The sequence below is a fragment of the Caloenas nicobarica genome, chromosome 5 (genome assembly GCF_036013445.1).
Source record: "Caloenas nicobarica isolate bCalNic1 chromosome 5, bCalNic1.hap1, whole genome shotgun sequence".
Classification (NCBI taxonomy): Eukaryota; Metazoa; Chordata; class Aves; order Columbiformes; family Columbidae; genus Caloenas; species Caloenas nicobarica.
Window position 1 is genome coordinate 6,765,517 of NC_088249.1, and position 21,290 is coordinate 6,786,806.

General features: G+C 44.3%; 1 protein-coding gene across 1 annotated transcript in view; it reads left to right on the forward strand.

Moving 5' to 3' along the window:
- Positions 1-20,167, forward strand: part of RHOJ (ras homolog family member J) — a 56,238-nt gene extending 36,071 nt beyond the window's left edge. The window contains exons 2-5 of the mRNA XM_065635303.1: positions 10,063-10,121; positions 16,081-16,245; positions 17,553-17,648; positions 19,047-20,167. Of these exons, the coding sequence (XP_065491375.1) occupies positions 10,063-10,121; positions 16,081-16,245; positions 17,553-17,648; positions 19,047-19,193 (467 nt within the window). The 3' untranslated portion in view covers positions 19,194-20,167. The remainder of the gene's footprint in view (positions 1-10,062; positions 10,122-16,080; positions 16,246-17,552; positions 17,649-19,046) is intronic.
- Positions 20,168-21,290: the final 1,123 nt, after the last annotated feature.

Consider the following 21,290-nt stretch of genomic DNA (forward strand, 5'->3'; position numbering starts at 1 on the left):
AGCAGAGAGCTGCCTTAATTCTCCTCAGCCATGCTGAGAGCGCTGTTCTCCCATCTGGAGTTATTTTGTGAAACACCCTGTGGGTTGCCTGGACATGTTTCAGTGAGATTTGTCTCATTTTGCCACTAATCTTCCATTTATTCTGATGCTATTTACCATGTCTCATGTTTCCTTGATAACCAGATGCTTGACATAACTTTGGAGATAGTCTTTTCCCCAGCACTCAGCTGTAGTTAGAGGAATGACTTGTTGCCTTACACGGACAGAAGAGAGGAGCTAGGCAAATGGTCAAAGGCTCCCTTTATTCTCACTTTTTTCTCCTTGCAGTAAAATTCACACTCCTTGATCTGCTTACCATGACCTCAGCATCACTGTTAGGAGATTCCAATACATCCTTCATAGAAGTGGGTTTCAGCAAACAGGTGATATAAAGAGCCTTGACTGACTTTATTTGTGTTAAAATAAACTGAAAATGCCATAGCATCTAGCCTTTTGCAGGTCAGGTCAGCACAGATAGTTAAAATACTAGTAAGATTACTCTAAATACCAGTTACTCTTCAATAATCTCAGAGCTCTACCAACTTTGCTATTGAGTTGAGCCCAGCTCTAGATAAACATATTCCTAGATAGTGTGCTGTGGTGATGGAAGCTTTAATAATATCAAGAAGAGCTAAAAATATAGATAACAAACTACCTTCTGACTTTCATTTTTTGGATAGGTTCACGTTGCAGTCACAGTCAAACTTTTGTTCTTTCATTCATTTCAAAGTCACAAAAAACCATGTGGTCTCAAGAAGGGTGCTTCCCCTCCACCAGGGTTAAGAAGATTTCTAGTATTCTTCTTTGTTAAGGAACAATCATAATATTTTAAATAATGTGATCAGCTTCTATGTATTTATTTTGCTTAATGCTATATTTGTTACTCTGTCTAACTACTACTATACTTTCAGTAAAAAAACCCTCAATTAGAGTATCATTGAAATGATACACATCAGAGTCTATTTGCCTGCAAATTTAGTGCATTTACCTAGGCTGTTATTATTAGTCTCTAACTCAGGAGCAGAACTGCCCTCCATGGGGACAGCTGATGGTGCACAGTGAGCTGAAATACTCAGGAAGCACCTCCCAGTCTCCTGCAGTGCCCAGCCCCCTATTTAAGACAGAATGAAATCTAACAAAACCCTCCCTTAGACACAATGTCAATTGTTCTTCAATTCCCCAAGCGCTATAATCATGTTAGCCTTTTCCATCTAGCACAGCTTTGCACAATGCTGAGGTCCCAAGAGCTCCCTCATGACTGTATCACTGGAGAAACAGAATCCTCACAACCAGAGACCCCAGTGTTCCTTGGACTCTGCTATCGGTGAAGTTGAATTTGTTCAGGGATTGATTAGCACAGCAATAACTCACTGAAATGCAAGGAAATCCTCCAGTGCTGATTTTACAAACAATGAGGTCAATGATTCCAATCAATCAACTTCATTCATGCTGTCTATAAATAAGTAATGTCCTAGACTGGGAAGAAGCTGGCTCATGTTTTAGTGTTGTGCTGGTTCTGAAAGTTTTGGGAATTTCCATTCTCTTTCATCCATTTCTGGACCAGATTCATTCTGCTTGATCTTCCTAATCCACCTCCACTGCTTTTGTGTTCTTTGTCATGTAAGCTGGCTGATGCTGAAGTCTGACTTCTCAATGTATTTTGAAAGATTTACAGTATTTCATACCAGCTGCTTGAATAAAAAGGATTGGTGGACTGGTACATCTCTTCTGTTTGCTGTCCCTGCATAGCAAATACCCAGCTGTGAAAAGCTGTAGCCTTTTTCCTCTCAAGATGCTCAAAAAACCACATGGTACAAGTCATGAATCTTCCTATAGGATGCCACTGTCTAGACGAATCTATTCCCAGTGCAGAAGGGGACAATGGAGCTGTCATTTTGTGTCAGTCCGCTTCCCCAGCATGACTGTAACACAAGTCAGGGTTGGGCATTTTCCCACCAATTCCACTGGAATCCTCAAATGCACAGATGAGCCAGAGGGGAGGGATGCCCCTTGTCACACGTGAGAAACAGGAGTCTGCAGTGAAGAGCAATCCCTATAGGCAGCGGAGGGATGTTTGAGAAGGAAACATGTTTAGAAATTGCTTCTCTGATGCTTCCAGAAATACCTAAAATGTCCTGCTGAAAAGGTTTGTATAGTCAATCTCAGTCTTCCAAAAGTCCTCAGCATTGACTTCCATACCATGAGAGCATTGCAGGAGTGTAAGATGCCTTCAGTGAGTATTTGAGTTACAGTTTCTGGATTTTCCATGCAACTTACAAATACAAAACCCAGGAATGACTTGACTTTGTCATTAAGAATAGCATAAAGTACTGCAAGACTCATTAAATAACAAGAATAATCAGCCAATGTGAGGTCTAGATGAGGCATTGAGGGATGACAGGTAGAAATAGGAAAGTCATGTTACCTCTGGCTAGATGGTTAATGAAACCATCGCTAGACCGCACTGTGTAGTCCTAACAACCGCTTGAAAAAGAATTTGGAAAAGACCTACAAGAATGATACAAGAATGAGAAAATATGCCTTGTAGGAAGACATTAGATAAGCTATTTAGAGCAGAATAAAGGATGCTATGAATTCTATCTGGCTTTAAAATCACTACATGTCTGTGGCCTAAAGACAAAGCAGCGAATTCCTCACCACCTCATTAGACCAAGAGCTCCACTGAGTGAAATCAGCTGAATCCCGGCCCCGGAGGCCTCTCTGTGCTCCCACTGCGGGGACCAGACTGGAAATGTTTTTCAGATATTGTAAATATCAGATGGGCAAAAGTATTTGCTCAACAGAACATAGATCTCCTCCGTTGATGAGGTGACAGAAAATGGTGAGGTTTACTCAGAGACCTTCCTTTGAAAAGTGCTGGCTAACAGAGGCCTGTATGGGATAGTGGTAGATTATTACAGGAGCAATTAAAGAGAGGCTTTTAGTACAATTTGCATCTGAAGTGAGGTATTTAGGCCATTTACAGGGCCAAATAACACATTTTTGATTTTTCTTTCAGAAAAAAATCTAGTTAAGCTGCACGATAAGTCTGAGGTAGCGAATCAATTTGGCTGTAATCGAATCTTGTTTGTCATGAAGAAGGAAATGGGGGAACATGCCATGAGCAATGTGTGACTCAATTTCCCAGAGGTGACCTTCACATGTGGAAGCGAAGAGCCCAGGCTTGAGTCACAGGGCACTTGGCAGGCCCTGGGTGAGCCACAGGTCCCGTAACACCAGCTCTTATCTGCCCTAGGTGTATTGGCCACACAACGTTGTAGCATTGCACCAAGTCAAAGCAAAGGTAATATTTCCAAGGAGGAACACTATAGAGAGTGGTTAGAGCTCTGCTGGGTGTAACATCTCCTAAAGATAGGTCCGCAGTAGCTAAAATAAATTTCTCCAGACACTGACACAACCCAAATCAAAGCAGCACGTGAGAGATTAATTCCTGGCAGACCATACACAAATATGACGCAAAGTAAATGCACCTGAAGCACTTAGAGGGTGCTGCAAAAATGGACTGCCCACATTTACTTGGTTTTCCTGTTGAATATTCAAAGCTGCCATTTCTTAAAACCTGGGATACGTACTTGCAGTTCAGTTACTTAGATACTTGACCATTATGGGAACCAAAGCAAATTAGAGATCTAAATGTCTTTGAGGCATGTTTGAGTTTCACCCCTACTTGAAATGTATTAGGGATCTTCACATTTAAGCCATAGAGACCCTTGGTTAGGAGCCATGTGGTACAAAAAGAAGGCGATTTATAAAAAAGGTATTTTAAAAATAGCTCTTCTTCAAACAGGCTCCTACAAAAGAACTTCTGTCCTGCCAGAGAGAACCAGACACCTGTGATGAGGAGGGGGATTCCCAGTTCATTACAAAAGCTTTCACAAAACTACATTCAGGAAGGAAGAAAAATGTTACCCAGCAAGCAAGATATCAGCTGCTGGAGAACACAGCACATTCAGAATATCGATAACTTCACAGAAATCATTCTGAAAGGTGTCAGAGGAAGGAACTTAAGGTCCCTAAGACTCTCTGGCATTTTCTGAAGACCACAGACAATGCGTTTGCTCTTGAAGAGGTGATCTGGACTTGAGTCATGCCTTGCAAAGATGATTATCCTAATAAAACCCCTTGGGGAAATGATTGACTGGTTCCCCCTTCTGATGAGTTCAACTAAAACCTCAAATCTGTGACAAGGAAAGCACAAAAAACCCCACAAAAACCCACCCTCTTAATTGCTGTTACACTCTATATGAATGACTTGGCAATTATTCTGGCAAAGAACACAAAGAAAACTGGGAACGAATGGTTCTGACATTGCTGAAAATGTTCTGATTTTATAGGTCGGTGTTGCAGCAGATTTAGGGCATATTCACAAGGGTTATCAGCTGCTTCATATACCAAAAGACCTGTGGAGAAGATCAGTTCTCACCTCCCTGGCAGGTGCTCTAGTCCCTCAAGGTGACACTGTGGTTCCAATCCCTTGGACAGAGTATGGAGCCATTCACCCATTATTTCATCAATAAGGTCTATGTCCCCTTGTGAATTTGAATCCTTCTCCTTTCCAAATGTCCTGGGCATGATTATGCTGCCGCAAGTCAAGGCAAAATATTTCATTCTACAACTGAAAGTTTTGTTCAAGCAGAAACTGGAAAAATACATACATGTATTTTACATATATTAATAAATGTGTGTGTGTGTGTGCACAATGTATTTTAAAGACAAAAATATTGCTTAGTTTATTTCTCATTGCTGTCCCCCATCCGGAGTACCAGAACTGTATTTAGCACTGATCAGAACCAGTTATGGTTTCATGTAGAGCTCCACCCAACAAATATTAACGTATGCAGGAACAAAGAAGTTTGGTTTGAAACAGCGTTGTGAAATTGGGCGCAAGCTGAAGCCAGGAGTTTAAAACAGCGTTGCTCCCTCTTGAGTGAGGCCTGTATGAACAAGCACCTTTGGAACTGAAAGGAAAGCTCTGAGGCACATATGTAAAGAGCTTTCTATCTATTGTAGAAATGAAAAATTTGGCTGTCTACCCGTCCCTCACAGCAGTAAGAACCCAAAATTTCCACCTAAACTCTACTGCAGCTGACCAAAAAGTGCTCTTCTGTTCATCCTCTGATTTTACCCTCTTTCCCAGCTATGAAAGAAACAGACTTGGGCATTTTTACTGCCAGCAGGGCAATGAGAATTGCAGTTGTTCTTATACTGGTGGCCATTAGTTTGTGTTAAGTAACATGTATTGGGTACATGCAATGATAGTAAACAGACAAATGCACAAACTTAATAGTCAGAGTTTGCTGATAAGGGCAGAAGATGGCCCTTGTGAAAGTTTGAGGATTGACACAGATTAACTTGTCCAAAAAAATGAAAAAGCCTTTCCATCCAGGCAGGTGCTACCATCTCTGCTTGCTGTCATGCTCCTGGCATCTCTCTCCAAAGCAGCTGGACCTTAATTTGTTGGCAGGAAGGCACTAGAATAAATACACGAGTTCTCCCATGTGGTATCACTTTAGACATTGCCTAAGCTATCATGTATATTCTGGCTAGTGATTTTACAGTCATTTGGTTCTGCAAGCACTTCTTCACAGGCATGGAAAAATTCCCTGTGATGTGCACATTCACTCTCCTGTACCACAGCTAAGAGCATCCAAGCTATCGCATCCTACTTTGGTGTCAAACCAGAGACTTGCGTGTTGCTTTGCACTATTAATCAAGGATAAGAGATTCTTGGAGGACAGCAAACAATTTACATCCCCTTTCTGCCAGTGCAGACTGTGCATGCTGCTGTTGTGAGGCTGAAGGGCTTTTCCAAGGGAAAATTCAGTCCCACAAAGTCAACAGGGCTTTGCTATGAACAAATGAAATACAAGGGGGAAGAATCTGGCAAAGCCTGATCATTGATGGGTGGATCTGGGGCAACCTGGGCAACAAGAATACCAACAAAAATTGTCGTATATTCCCCATGAACATAAACTAATCACTTATTTAAAAACAGAGGTCCCAGCTCGGACCAGGTGATGGTCCACAAACCAGACCCAGCCCACACAAGAAGTCCATCTAGCATCTTGCCTTTCTGCAGTGGCCTTCGAGCAGGACAGCGTGTTTCAGAGCTCTGTGTTGAAGCCCATTAGCAAAACCCCAGGCACACAGACTTGCAACAAAGCCATGGAGTTGTCCCAAAATAGTTACTCAAACTGTAGCAAGAAATAACCAACTCATTTGTGACCTAACTAACATTTTAAAAGCAGTGTTTTACACATTCCACATTTAGTTAAAACCATTCAGTGAAAGGAGGAAAACATCTGCCCCATTGCATCGTCTGCTGCAACCCAGAATGGAGCCAAATGAGAACCAGAACTGTGCAAGCATTCAGCCACATTTTATTGCATTTCCTGCTGCACTTAGTGTTAAAGGCCATGCCATTTCAGTGTTTAATCAGTATGTCAGTATGGCCAGTAAATGGCAAGGAGAGTTTGTATTTATCTTGTTACTCCAAGACCACTTATAAAGCCAAGTTCACAAGCCCATAAAGGAGCCTGCATAACCCCCAGTGACTGGGAAGGAATTCTGTGTTGGCTTCCCATAGGCTTGGCCACTGAGAGAACAGGAAAAGATAGTAACAGGGTAAGTAAAAGTAAACCGAGATAAAGCCAAAAGTAAGGCCTACAAATCCAGCAAAGCAATCTCAGCTCATAAATTCGACCTACCAAGTGGACACACTGAACAGCCATTTGCCTGACAGAGGCAGACTGATAAACTCTTAGTATAAAAATACCATGATGTTGTCACAGGCAAAAGCCATTTGTTTTGACATTTGTTTTGCTAGCATGAAAGCGTGGTGGAAACTTCAGCACCAATACATTAATCTAGACATCACTGTTTCAAGAGCCAGTGATTATTTGAATTGTCAGTGGGAGCCTTTTGGTCCATGCTGCATCTGGAGCCAGGAATCCAAAGACAGCAGTTTGTCTGCTGTTGAAGTTAAGCCAACAAGACAGTTTTGCTGGGGTGGTGGATATGAACTTAAAGAGGTGATGTGGACAGGAAGGATATCTTCTGATGATGAGATAGATTAGAACAATCGACAATAAGAAAGAAAACATAAAGGTTGATGGGGAAAAACATAGGAAAATAAATTACTGATGCTACGCAGAAATTCAAGCAGGATGCATAGGAGGCAGGGTGCTATGAGGAGAATTAAAATCTGATGTGTAAGTTGGGTAGACTTAGGGTGTATTTCTCCAAAAAGAGTAATGGTGATTCACCACCAGCCTCTTTTTCCCCGCTTTGCATTTCCCAGAGCTCACCAAGAGCCAAACCGAACTGCACAAAGTATCAATAACTATTCCATGTGTGTGGCTCCACATATCCGTTGCAATATATTCACCGTGACTTCATGGACCACAAAGCACAGATAAGGGTTTAGGAGTTGTTGCAGCATATCCTTCTAGCACAGCATAGTGCACCGCAGACGGACCGGACCTCTGTTCAAACAGCTTACCTCCAAAACATAACTACTGGGACAAGACAGCAATTTGCACCTGCAGCAGGGCTTTTTGCCAGTGTAGCTCTGTCAGTCAGATGCCACCAAGAGATGGGCCAGCAAACTTTCACAGCAGCCTCAGCCTGGACAGAGTACGTTTCAGTGTGACTTTTAAGTCTTTAAAACACTGAATACTTGAGCTGATATTTTGCAAGGAGGGGCCAGCTCAGTTTGCTGGTGCTCAGGATCAGCCAGCATGAGAGGTAAAGCTGGATAACTATGTCATTACTGACATATGGCAAATGTCTCTTTGTATTCATCACGCACATTACATCACTTGCACCTCCACTGACCCCCTGGCCACACAGCTGCTATATGAGAATCCTGCTTTGGATGTGCTCTGCAGACTCCATATAAATTCAACCAAGGACTGACAGTGCGACTCATGCTCACGTGCAGTCCCAAACACCACCTCGGCCAGCTGAGCACTGCTGGAAGGCTGGAAAATTGCCTTCAGCTGAAGGGTACATCTTCCCACAGCTGGTCCTTAGGCAGAGTAAAATCAGCAGAGCAGGTCTGGCTCCTGTGCAGTGGCAGGTTGAAGGCTGGCTAAGGTTGCAACTGGAAAAAAACCCCACATCTGGCTGCCTCCGGTAAGTTGTGCAGGAACACCTGTGGCTCCACTGCTTCTGAGAAGGGAGTTAAGAAAAGCAAGCATATTGTCAGCAGACTTCTACAGTTCTTACCTCTACTAGGATATTTTGAGCCTCTATACACCACAAAAATTTGAAAACCAGGGCTCTGGGGAGGTTTCGTTCAAATTAGTTTATTCAAGTCATGTTGAAAGAAGGGAATGGGACATCTGGGCTGTTTTATGTCTGCGTTGATACCCGTCTCCCCACTCTAGCACCTCCTCCCTGGGCTCTTCCACCTATGGACGTCCATACTCAACAGCTAGCCCCACAGGAGCTGCACTGTGTGTGAGCTACCTCCTGAACTGAGGAGCCAGAGGAGGGTTCTTGGCCCCTTCCCATCTTCACTTTCCCCTGCACATCACAAGGCAGCCCCAGCAGCGGGTGAGCGTGGCCCATCCTGCTCTCATCAGCAAGTCTGGTCCTTGCTGAGCTGTTGTACTTCCAGGATGTCAGTTTTGTTCTGGTTATATGCTAGCAAAATTACCGTGTCACGTTGCAAGCAAGTAAAGCTGCTGAATAATCGGTCTGTCCAGCCACACTGACAGAGACTTCAAGTCTAAGAGATTTCAAACAGGACATTGCTCCCCAGTGCAGGAGCTATTAACTTCTATAAGCTGGTAGGTACTTTTCTCCTACAAAAGTCTTATTGCTTTAAAACGAATCAGCAAGAAAACGTGTGATGTTTTCAAGCCTCCTCTTTGCCAAAAGCAACTATTCATCTTCCTCAGCCCTCATTAACTGCAAGTTGTGATCAGCCGATGGGCACCAGTCTTACCCCTGCCTCTGCCCCAGCCACAGCTTTATGTTCATCCCAGTCATTTGCCCTCATGCTTAAAAAAATTAATAGTCCATGGGCTGCAAGAATATCATTATTTTGAGCAAGTTCCCTGATGAATGTTTAAAGTCTTCCTGTTGACTAAAGGGTGGAACTGGATTCCTACCCTTTCATTCCAATTGAGTAGCAATGATTTAAGCAGATTAACTGGCTAACTGTCTTTAACACAGATCATATCCTTTATAGAAAATAATACTGGTTACAGTGATCAGTTAATAATGGGGTTCATCCAAAGGCAATGGGAAAACATTTTCATCAATGGGCTCAAAATTAAGTACACAGTGAATTCTACTAAAGGAGTAAACTTGCTGTGTGTGATCAATAAACTAAGCCATTCTTTCCTTCATTTGCAACAGAATCGGTTCAAAAACCCTGCAAATACTAGTGCTCCTCTTCCTCCTGCCCTTTGAAGCAGCCACCACAGAGCCCCACGTATTAAGCGCGGCCACTTGACCTGTGATTGCACGACACAGGGCAGGACAGGTTGCCCAAGAAGCAGCGCACCTCCACCAAAACCCACCAAACATCAACCACTTCTGAATGCTTCAACATTTCACAGCCTGGAACAAAAAAAAAATCATAATAAAAACCTCCTCTCAATGATCCATGACAAACCTACCCCAATGCTTATGGTGGGGAGGCAGGAATCCTGTACTTTCAAGTCCCAGCATTTCATGGGGGTCAGCTGGTAGCTGCAGAGACAGGAGCAAATGCCCTCTGGTCTCTGGGTCCTTGATAGCAGCGGTGCAAGCAGCTCGTCGCTTTTGGCTGTCTGTGAAGAAATAAGAGCTTGGCATAAATCATTTGCTTCTGTCATGACTTTAGGTTGCCTTCAATTTGGGTTGAACAGATGTGCTTGGTTTAGGGTGCACATTGTAAGACACGTGCTAATGTGTCTAGCACAGGAGTGTATTGGCATTTTAGGATTAAAATACATAAAAATCAGTCCACTGGCTTGTGCATAAACATCTCTTGTTTCTTTCTTCCAGTAACTGTGACTGTGGGAGGACAACAACACTTGCTGGGACTTTATGACACTGCAGGGCAGGTAAATTACCACAAAACATTTTTAAGTTTCCTTTCTCATGCTTTGTTTGTTACTATCACCTACTGCGGTTTGTTGTTCGAGCTGTTTGTGGAGATTTCTTTACAAATATTAACAATCAGTTGTGAGTTGTAATCATTGAACTGTTGACTTTTTCCTATTTTTTTTTCTGCATAGATACTTCATTCTTGTCCAGCAAGCTCATCCCTAAGAATGAATTTTGTCTAAGCAAAACCCTGAAGCCGGATTAGGTTTTTCAGCCTCCCATGTATGCACCTCCTACTGCAAATATGATGTTTCATATAAACTCAGTGTTTTCTTACATTTACCACATAGCGGCATTGAAGATACAGAGAAGAACTCCCATTTCCAAGATCAGAAAACTAATGTAATAATAGCACCAGCCTATCGATCACCAGCTATTGACTTTTTAAATGGTAACCCAGCCAGGCTGGCATCCAGCCCAACATCCTTCTCCCAGGACAAGGGTGTCCGTTACAGGAGAGGCTGTATCCCACACTTACTTACATTATGATTTTATTGTTTCCACTGTCAGCGGTCTGATATAGTGTGCTTGCACTAAAAGTTTGCAGAAGAGCTCTGGTCTGTGGGCTCATTTCAGCCCCTGGAGATGAGGGGAGAGTATTTCTCACAGCCTTATTCTGCCAGTAGAAGAGCAGATAAGGGTTCAGGGAGCAACAGCTTTTCATGGTGAAATTTTCCTCTCCTACCTCCAAATGCCACTGACTGGCAGACTGAAGAAAGGACCACAATCTGCACAGAAACCTTGCAGAAAAATCACCAGCTGAGAGGGGAGGGAGCATGTCCCAGGTCCTTGCCAGCCTGGGAAGGTTGGAGCCCACATCCACCAGTTCCCCCAGTCAGAGCTGGTACCTGGAGGCAGCAGGAGGGGAAAGCGGATTTGGGACCCTGCTTCACTCTCTGGCACAGAGGAGCTGTGGATACTGAGCTTTGCTTTCAGGAGGACTTCTTGGCTGTGGTTTTTTTGGCCATGACTGACTGCTATGAAACACATAAACAATGCAGAAGGAGACTCTCCTGTCTGCAGAAGGCCACTTATTACAGAAAATACTTTGTGGCAGCATGCAAAGAGGTCAAAAACCACATTGGGACAGACTGGCAGCTCCGAACAACCTGTGCTCAGCAGGACTGGGGCTTTTATGCTTTGGGTCTCACTTTTTATTCATTTTATTCCTATCACATGTCTGCAGGAAGCAACGGTCACTTCATAGCTAGCTTGGTGTCACAGTTCACCCAGCCTTTCTATTTACAAGGTACAAACAGACATCCAGAATTCAGTCCCAAAATATGACCCAAGTCCTTGTCCCTCATTTAATGCAAGTTCAGTTTTCTATTCTGTGCTCTCAAACACAGAGCTCGGAGCATGTCTGTCACAATCTGGCAGCACTGCAAGCCTTTGCAAATGAGACTGGAGTTACATTCAGTTCTCAGTCAGATTTTATCCAGTGCCTTAATGCTTCCACTTGTTTTGTAGGGCTGATAGTTCCACCTGCCACCCACATCCTCTTATTTGTTTTCCCAGCCCAGAAGAAGCACAAACCAGCCTCTCTGGCAGACTTCACCCCTCCATCCATTCCTCTACAATCATTTTGCCATCTCCTGCTTCCAACTAGCCAGAGCACCAGGTGCCTTCAAGCACCATTTCTAACTCATCAGGCTCATTTCCCTTTCAAACCTTGGTCCAGAGGACGTGGCCATCTAGTCAAAACTCAGAGCGTGAATCATTTCTTGATGACTAGATTGTACCTCAGTGGAGGCTGAAAGGACGATGCTTCCCACATGCTCGAGCTATAACGACACATCATCTGGGTTGTTTCCTCCCTCCTTCTCCTTGTGATGTGTGGCTTTCCAAAGGCATCGGTGTGAAGTCATAGCCAAAAATAGCACTTGACATTACGATGCTATAAAACACATGCTAATGAAATAACAATTGGAAAATGTACTCCTGCAGCAGGACCCTATGTCAGCCTGAAGGGAGAGTTGGCATAGACCCCAGATCTGGGGTATCTGCTTTTCTGCATATCTGGTACTAACAGTGCTGGGAGGAAAAAAAACAGTGGTCTTTTTTCCCCGGGTTGGACTCCCATGCAGAGTGCTTTAACAGGCTGACATGGCAGGGAATGTATGTGAGATCCGCGTGGCAGCAACATAAAAAAAAAAAAAAAAAAAAAAAAATCCGGTTTTGCAGTACTTTCTGAGCCCGAGTGCTGCAAGCCTGCTGGCGGTGAGAGAGCATGGAGGGACCAATACCCGTCAATGCTGCCCAGCCCCAGCAAGTCATAGGCATGTAACCCAGCAAGGCAAGGTCTGGTGCTGGTATTTCCATGCCAAACCAGTGGCCAGGCAGTGTAACTGGGAAGCCTTGCACTCCCTAAATAAAAGGCAGCAAAATGCAAGCACAAGAAAGGGAAACAAATTAATTATGATCTACAGCCTGACTCCATGAGGACTGATGTCCCTTCCCAAACACCACAGTCACCAGCTGCAGCACCTCTGGATGTACCCTGTACCGGTACTGTGCAAATGTCCAGTCTCTTTTTTACTCTATTTATTTGCTTGGCTTCAACAACGAAATGTCTCTGAATGAGAAAGGATCCCAATGTGCCATATCTCATAATGGTCTCCTGCAAGGTTGCTATAGCCCTCTCCTAGAGACCAGGTATGAACAGAGACAGAGTCCTTGTCTGATGTGGTCTGCAGGTTCCTGCCAGCCTACAAAGACAGGGAAACATGGGAGAGCTGATTGCATCTTACCCTCCACATTTGTGCTTGTGCTTTAACACATCCGTGCAAGCTCCTGTGTACCCTGACAGGAGATGAGAACTCTGCTACGTGATGCGTGGCTGTCCCTCCCTAGGGTTTATATAATGCTCTGTGCTGCTAACACAAATTGGGAACGGTCCTCCTGAAAAAGCATTTTCTAGGGGCCACAAAGGAACAAACAAAATAAAATGAAATGCACAGCCCAGTTGCTGTCACTGCAAGACAGCACACTCACAGATTTTAGTTCATATTTTTAATGGTACAGTAAGTTCCAGACCCCTTAAATAGGCACATCTGGAATATTTAAACTGGTCATTTTTAGTCAATTTCTTTCCAAAAATCCTAAATCCCCATTCCTCGAGGGCTTGCTGCCACCACGTGGCTGTTTTAGGAGGTTGACTTGCAGCAATTAAACCGAAAACGCAAAAAAAGACCTTTGCCAAGCACCTAGTATCAGCCCATGTTGACTCTGGCACGATGTTGGAGAAGTCACCAGTTTTGATGTTCTGGGTTACAATAATGTCCCATAAACAGGCAGGCACCTGGCCAGGCCTCCCTCACCCACAGCATCTGCATAAAACTCAGCCATCTCTATAATGCATTTACTCCTTTGCTCCCACGGTGTTGGCACCCACTTTGCCTCTATTAACTCATCTGTGGGAGCTGGTTCCGTTCCCAGAACCTCCTATAAATCTCTTTCCAACAACTTCTTCATGGCCTGTATTGCTGATGTTTCCACAAATGTCTCTGAGTTTTCCTTTCCTGGCATTCCTTGAACATGGTGAATCCACTCTTCCCTTGGGTTGCTATGTCCAAACATCCCCTCTTGTCATGTCATTCCTTCTTCAGGTCAATACTATCTATGACAGTGGAAAAACACAAGTCAGTTGACAAATACTCTGGCTTTACCCCAAAGACTCTGGCTGTGGGGCTGGAGGTGCTAACTGGGCATTTACTCTTCCTGTTGAAGTGGGTTTGGGAAAATGAACATTCAGTTAAACAAAACACTTTGTTTGTTGTTTAGGATGTTTCTTTAAACTTCTTTTTAATGAGACAGAGCTGATTTTGGCCTCATACTTCCTTTCAGAGTAAATAATTAAGGTTTTTGTTTAGCAAAGGTTGGGGCAGATTGTTTTTACATAATCCTTTAGTTTTTTACAGAAATGGGTGTCAATTCAGAAGTAGCCTGGGTCATCTTATCATTTCATACTTAGTGAACGAAAGACTTCAAAAAGAATATTTACCAGTCTCAACTCCTAATTAAGCCCTCTCATTTGTTGACCCAACCAAAGCAAGACAGATGCAAGGCTGAATTAAGACACCATCTAATCTGAGCACGCAGTGATACAGTCCTGCATCAGTTTCTCCTGCAGGACAGACAGCAGCTGTATTGCTTCTGCCCCTAATGTGGGTTTTCCCTACCTCAAATAAATGTTCTCAAGTCCAAGCAACATTGCCTGGATATATTTTTTTTTCTTTTCATTGAGTTATTAACTATTTCAGTATCTATAAAGGCAGAACTGCACCAGTTGAAGTTTCAGACCATTATAAGCAAAAAAAGAGACCATACTGCAGAGATTAAAGGCTTGCCCAGAATGTAGAAACTGTACACTAAAGACTTAGGTCTCCATCAGGCTTGACAGCAACATGTATTATTGTCTCCTACGCTCCAACTTTGTGTTCCTTTCCCCTTTTTTAACTCTGGACCCCCCAAAAAATCATCCAGAACAGATGTATCTCCTCTACAAGCATCTGTTTCATTTCACTGAAATTTTCTAACAGGTTTCATTGAAAAGTACCAACCAGACACAGCTACGTACGCTCTCACTATCACAAAGAGCCAGTCTATCCCTTTCACACGTCTTGCAAAACCTCTGCTCACTCTCAACATCTCAAGCCTGAAAACAGACCCAAATTCTTCCTTGAAACTCAGCTATCAAAGCCAGATCACAACACGACACAGCTGCGCTCTGAGCTGTATGAAAATTCACCCTCTTCACAACTAGCACAAAGAGAAGACATCTCTCCTCTGGTCCAGGGCCTGTGGAGACACTAAATCACTCCCAGTGATTTACCCAGTCACTGTAGGCTGGATTTAATCTGCTTTGTGTTTTCAAGACGAGTGTCTTCTGCCGACTGACACATTGCTGCATACCATACGTGACTGCAATGGCACCAAATAGCCTGGAGACCCGTATTTGTTGTACATGGTCATGTCTATGATGTCTATTGGGGAACAGAAACCCCAGAATATTAACAGAAAAGCCCCTAGACATGTGTTTCATCAGCAAATATTAGCTAGCAGTGACAGGAAAATAATACTTCCCAGGATAGTATCACATTGCTGGAGGGCTGAGGCAAGTACACGCAGCCTCAATATCAATTTTTATTACACCACCACTGATGGCCGCTGTTTAGCATTGCCCTCTAGGCCAGCATCACCATGGATAATACACACACAAACAAAATCATATAATCATAGAATATTTTGGGTTGGAAGGGACCTTCAGAGCTCGTCCAGTCCACCTCTGCCATGAGCAGGGACATCTGCACCAGCTCAGGTTGCTCAGAGCCCCGTCCAGCCTGGCCTGGGATGTCTCCAGGGATGGTTCAGCCACCACCTCTCTGGGCAACCTGGGCCAGGGTCTCACCAACCTCAGCGTAAAAAATTTCTTCCTCATGTCCAGCCTGAATCTCCCCTCCTTTAGTTTAAAACCATTTTCCCTTGTCCTTTCGCAACAGGTCCTGCTAAAAAGTCTGTCCCCATCTTTCTTATCAGCTCCTTTTAAGTACTGAAAGGCCACAATACGGTCTCCCCAGAGCCTCCTCTTCTCCAGCTGAACACCCCAACTCTCCCAGCCTGTCCCCCCAGCAGAGCTGTTCCGGACTCGGATCATTTCTGTGGCTCTTCTGTACCCTCTCCAACAGGTCCATGTCTGTCCTGTGCTGAGGGCCCCAGAGCTCTTTTGGGTAAAGATGCTGACGAAACAGTATCTCTGGCCTATGAGTCTTGGTTCCCTGCTCAGCAGCTCCCCGGAGGTTATAAGTGTTCATGAGCATGGAAGGACAGCATTCAATAATTCACTGAGAGCCAACACGATGCCACATCATCAGTTATCCCCCACCCCATAATGCATTTGCTGTTTTCCCCTGGCAGGAGGACTACAACCAGCTGAGACCCCTGTCATACCCCAACACAGACGTGTTCTTGATCTGCTTCTCCGTGGTGAACCCTGCCTCATACCACAACGTCCAGGAGGAATGGGTGCCCGAGCTGAAAGTCTGCATGCCCAACGTGCCTTACGTCCTCATAGGAACACAGGTAGTGCTCCTCTGGGGCACCACTGGCTGTCAGGGGGGTCTTTAGAGCAAGGGGGCTCCTGCTCCATGCCACGGGTGGCTGGAGGCTGAATGCTGTGGAAAAGTTTCCTATTTGACATCTTACGTGATATGAAGCCATTAGAGGAAAACTCAGGGACTGGGAAGGGAAACCAGTTTGCAGATGCCCTGTCATCCTAGTCCTGACTGGCAAAACTCATCGCATCTTTTCATTCAAATGTATATTAATGTGTTATCAAGGAATAAATACCTATAGGGGGAAAAGATTTCTGACAGGCATTTAGTGAGGGGAAAAAAACATTAAAGTCTGTGGTTAGAGGCAGAAGTCAAACTTCAAACTGAATTTTAAGAATGAGAATAATTAACCGAATAACTTAGAGAAACGGAAAGGAAATATCCTCCCTCATGCTTTACATCAATATCACATTTAGTGACTCACCATCCTGCTTATGTTATAGTGGATGTTAGACTAAACGATCAAACCTCTTTATTTTGGCCTTAAAATCTATGAATCTACCAATCAAATAAAAATGCCCTAAATATGGAGTTGCTTCCAAAACACAGAGTGGCTAGAGACTGTGAGAAGTAGGAATATGAGTCTGGACAATGTCCAAGCACTGGACAGTAACCTAAGCCAAGTTAGAGAAACAAATCAAATTCTGGTCAAAACCAAAATCTTCTTGCCATACAGAAGTCAAATCATGCAAACACTGGCTTTGTTTTCCACACTGGAATAATCTAAAATACCCATTTTAAAATAAAACTATTACCCTTTGGAACACACACTCTGAAAATGGATGGGTTTAAAATGCCAGAATGCTTCACTTTGAAGTTTTCCATGGAAATACAGGATTTTGTTTCAAGTCATTCAGACTGAGCTGCGTCTGTCTGGGCTGTCAGGGTGTTTTATGGGTGATGCAGTGCAGGGTTGCAGCAGCCCCCCCTTCCAATGGGGCTCAGGCTTCCACCAACACTTTACAGGACACTTTGTGAGAGCCACTGAGAGCCGCATCTTTACTGCACAGCAACCATATCTGAGCTGTGGCCCCATAACCTGCCAGTGAGAACTAACTCATGCTAAACAAAACCCCCCAAAAAACACCAAAAAAAACACCCCAAAAACAACGACAACAAAAAAGGAAGGGAAAACACATGCAATTCATTTATGAAGTATCATCTGAGGCCGGAAAGACAGGTGTTCATACAAGACCATGACAGTGGGTTTGTAAACCTGTTTCAAGAATTACAGCAAGGTGTTACTGAGCACGAGTTTTCTATATTTTCTATTAGATTGATCTCCGGGATGACCCCAAAACTTTGGCTCGGCTGCTTTACATGAAGGAGAAACCACTCACCTACGAGCATGGCGTGAAGCTAGCAAAGGAGGTAATAGCTTTTCCTGAGGTCCCACAAAATCGACTGATCACAGCTTTCCAGTGGGTTTGTTTCATTCAAGGTGAACTTCTCTGGGGTGCATTGGTTGTTCCCAGCTGGAGATTAAAGCCTCTGTTCAAAGAGGCTAGACCCAGACACAGACTGCAACTCCTGATCCTGCTGATTTGCTGCAATACCCAGTCGAGCTCCATGCAAAGCAGCAAGGTACATGGGGCAGCAGTGGGTAACTGGGCAGCAAAACAGATTTTACTGCTTACTTTGCCTAAATCAAGGGTTTCTTGTTCAGGCTTCTGCCAGGAGGTGCATGTGGCAAACTCCTCACTGCAGTCACCTCCTGCCAAACTCGTCCCTATCCCTTACAAAAATACAGACAACTTGGTTCTCACAGCCATTGCACTTCAAGCAGCAGAGAAGGAGCTCCCAAGGCTTCCATGCTATTGTACTTGTCTCCTGGGAAAGCAGGGGGATAAAAACCCTCTGCAAGCTCTGAAATTTAAGTGTCTGGACCCCAGCCATTTCCACCTCATATGCTGCAGGTGCTGTTACAGGTTCTGGCCCTCAAAGGCCAACGAGCACCCATTAGCCCAGGGGTGTCAAACTCATTTTCACCGGGGGTCACATCAGCCTCGCTGTTGCCTTCAAAGGGCCAAATGTAATTTTAGGACTGTATAAATTGGACTACTCCTATATTTATGCAGTCTTAAAATTACATTTGTCCCTCTGAAGGCAACGGTGAGGCTGATGTGACCCCCGGTGAAAATGAGTTTGACACCCCTCCATTAGCAGAACAAGCTGAATAACCCACAAGGTTGCTGAATAAGCTGAGGCGTCTTTCCTGGGCCACCGTGTGTGTTTGTGTCATGCCAGCATCCCCAGGAGACTCCCAGCTCAAGATGATGTTTCCCAGTCCCCAGAAACCAGCTGGAAACCCTCTCCCAAGTAGCAGCTCCCTGGTGCTGCAGGAGGCAGGACACAGGGGTGACAGGTGAGGGGAAAAGAGACAAGTATACAAAGAGGCTCAGCTAACAACCCAGCATCTCCTTGAAACCACTCCGCCCCCGCAGCTGCACAGATAGGAGACCAAGCTTCTGGTCCAGCCCTTGAACACAGGTGCAGGCCCCCTCTCCCTCTGGATGGTCATGCAGGGAATTCCTGCTTTCCATTAACCACCTGTGGTGAAATGCTGGTGTTGATGCTCATCCTTGCCCTCTCACTCAGGATGGTCACCTGGGCTTGTCCCTTGATTTCATAGGCAAAGACCTGACCCCTTTTCTGAAGATCTAGTCTTGCCTCTGTGGCAGGACACGTATGCATGTAGAATGATGCTGGAACAGGATCGCTCTGTCTCTCCTGGTAGCGGGTACTTACGTTTTCTCTCTTCTCTTTCAGATCGGAGCACAGTGCTATCTGGAGTGCTCAGCCCTCACGCAGAAAGGCCTTAAGACTGTCTTTGATGAAGCAATCATGACCATTTTCCACCCCAAGAAGAAGAAGAAGCGTTGTGCGAAGTGCCACAGCTGCTGCACCCTTGTGTGAAGTCACTTGGAAAGAAAAGTGAGACGAGTTAGATGAAACCGAGCAGGTTAGAAAGGCAATGAAGGTCACATGCAACTGAAATGGGGAACATGACCAGAAAAGGGTCCTTCTTACCCAAATATAGGAGCCCTCCATTCTGTGAAGCCTCCAAGCTGTATCACACTAGGCCAATTCATGTCTATGTGCTTTCCTAACCCTCCAGAGCTGTTCCCACTCCTGCAGACTGCCCTGAGCCAACAGAAGCCAGGATGCCTGCTCCTGCTTGACTCCTCTCCTTAGGAATAAGGTGAAGGTGCTGTGTGGAAAAACAAAGAACTAAAGGTGGTAAAAGAAACAAGAGAAACTCCATTTGTGGCCTTAAGCAAGAATAGATCAAAATTAGGAATTCGCAGTACTTAGAAATTGAATCTGAATTGACTGAAAGCACATGGAGGTCTGTAGAAATCTAATATGTAAGATATACACTATAGGTAGGATGTACTTTTAAATTACTTTGCTTTTATAAGACTTGCTGGTTCAGGATATACTTTAGTTTCTTCAAACCACATGGAAGCGAAGGTGGAGTGATTCTAGTTTGTTTTCACTTGATGGTGAAATTTCACAGCGTGAGGATCTTGCTGCACCCAAGCTATCAAAATGGATCAACATTTACCTCCAGACTTAAGGAATGTTCTTACAACAGAAAAATGCAAAAAACTGTATTTTTACAGGAGAATGTTCAGGCTGAGCCATGTTTCCATAAGCTGAGAAAGGAAGAACAGAGTTGTAGCATTAATGTACTGAAACAAAGAAATTCTGCCACCAAAGAATATTGCCCTAGACATGAAATAGCAGCGTGGAACAATCTCCCTTCCAAACTGAGAACGTGAATGAGTCACATTGCCATGACAACTGAAAATTTACCTTATAGATCAGCTGGATTTCTACATCTCACCCAGCAGACCAAAAAAAAAAAAAAAAAAAGCCAAAGGCCATACTAACTTCAAGTGCTTTAAAGTGATCCACTTGCCTTAAGATTATTTTTTTTTAATGGAGTATCTCATGTAAAAAAAGGTCGAAGTGGAGTTGTACACATGTTGATTTATCGTAGTCTCCCTCCTCCCATTCATTACTTCTTTCTTTGCTCCCATTTTTCCATCTTCATTACTGTGAGTGCTGTTTAAGTTGCAGTGTGGCTGCAGTCCTTGGAAGTGAACTTTCATACGAGTGGCAGATGATGGGCAGCAGCCGACAAAATAGAGATGGGAAGTCCAGACCTTCAGGGAAGGGAAGATACCTGTCAGCTCTCTTTGCTGTTGAAAACAAATGTGCCTTTTCACTAAAGCCTCTCTTGGGAGCCCGTACTTTTGCACATCACAGCAACACGGACACTCAGAGGTGAACTCGAAGGGCATCTTGTTACTTGCGTCTGCCATGGGGTACCCTGGCAATGCCAAGAGACTGTCTTGTTATGGATTTCATACCCCAAGCAGAAAATCGTAGTGCCAGCAAATACAGATTTCAAGATCTCTGATGGAACTCCTTGCACAGGCAGTGTCTGTAGGCAGCGTTTCCCAAGTGCAAGGAACAGCAGTGCACCCTCCCAGCCCAGGGACACGTGCCCTGCACCCCCCACACCCCACTCCAGGGGTCTGCTCATGTGCCGAGTACATACAACGACCAGAAAATCTCTCGTGATTAGCAGTGAATTATAGACCCTGTGTTACTCAGAGCAATTAGCAGTTTCAGCAGGACAATAAGACCTGCACCATTGGTGCAGAGAAGGGAACAAATGTGATGCAGTGCCCAGTCCTGCAGTCACTGAGGCTCGTGGATCCAAGCTCCTCCTTTAGCGCAAATTCAGTTTACCATGCACACCTACAGAAACGAGATCCGATGCCTCAAAATGTTTCCAGGTAGAAATCAACAATTCTCTCAGACAGAAGCGACCAAATTTGAGGCTAACACCTTGTTGCTGTTACCCAGCAGGCCTTCACTCTCCATCTCTTTCCCACTGCACACAAGCACGGATGAAAACAAATTTGTGCTAAATCAAAGACAGCCAAAGGAAAGATTTCCTTACTGCTGGCATTCTTTGTGCCTATTTTATATTAGGCT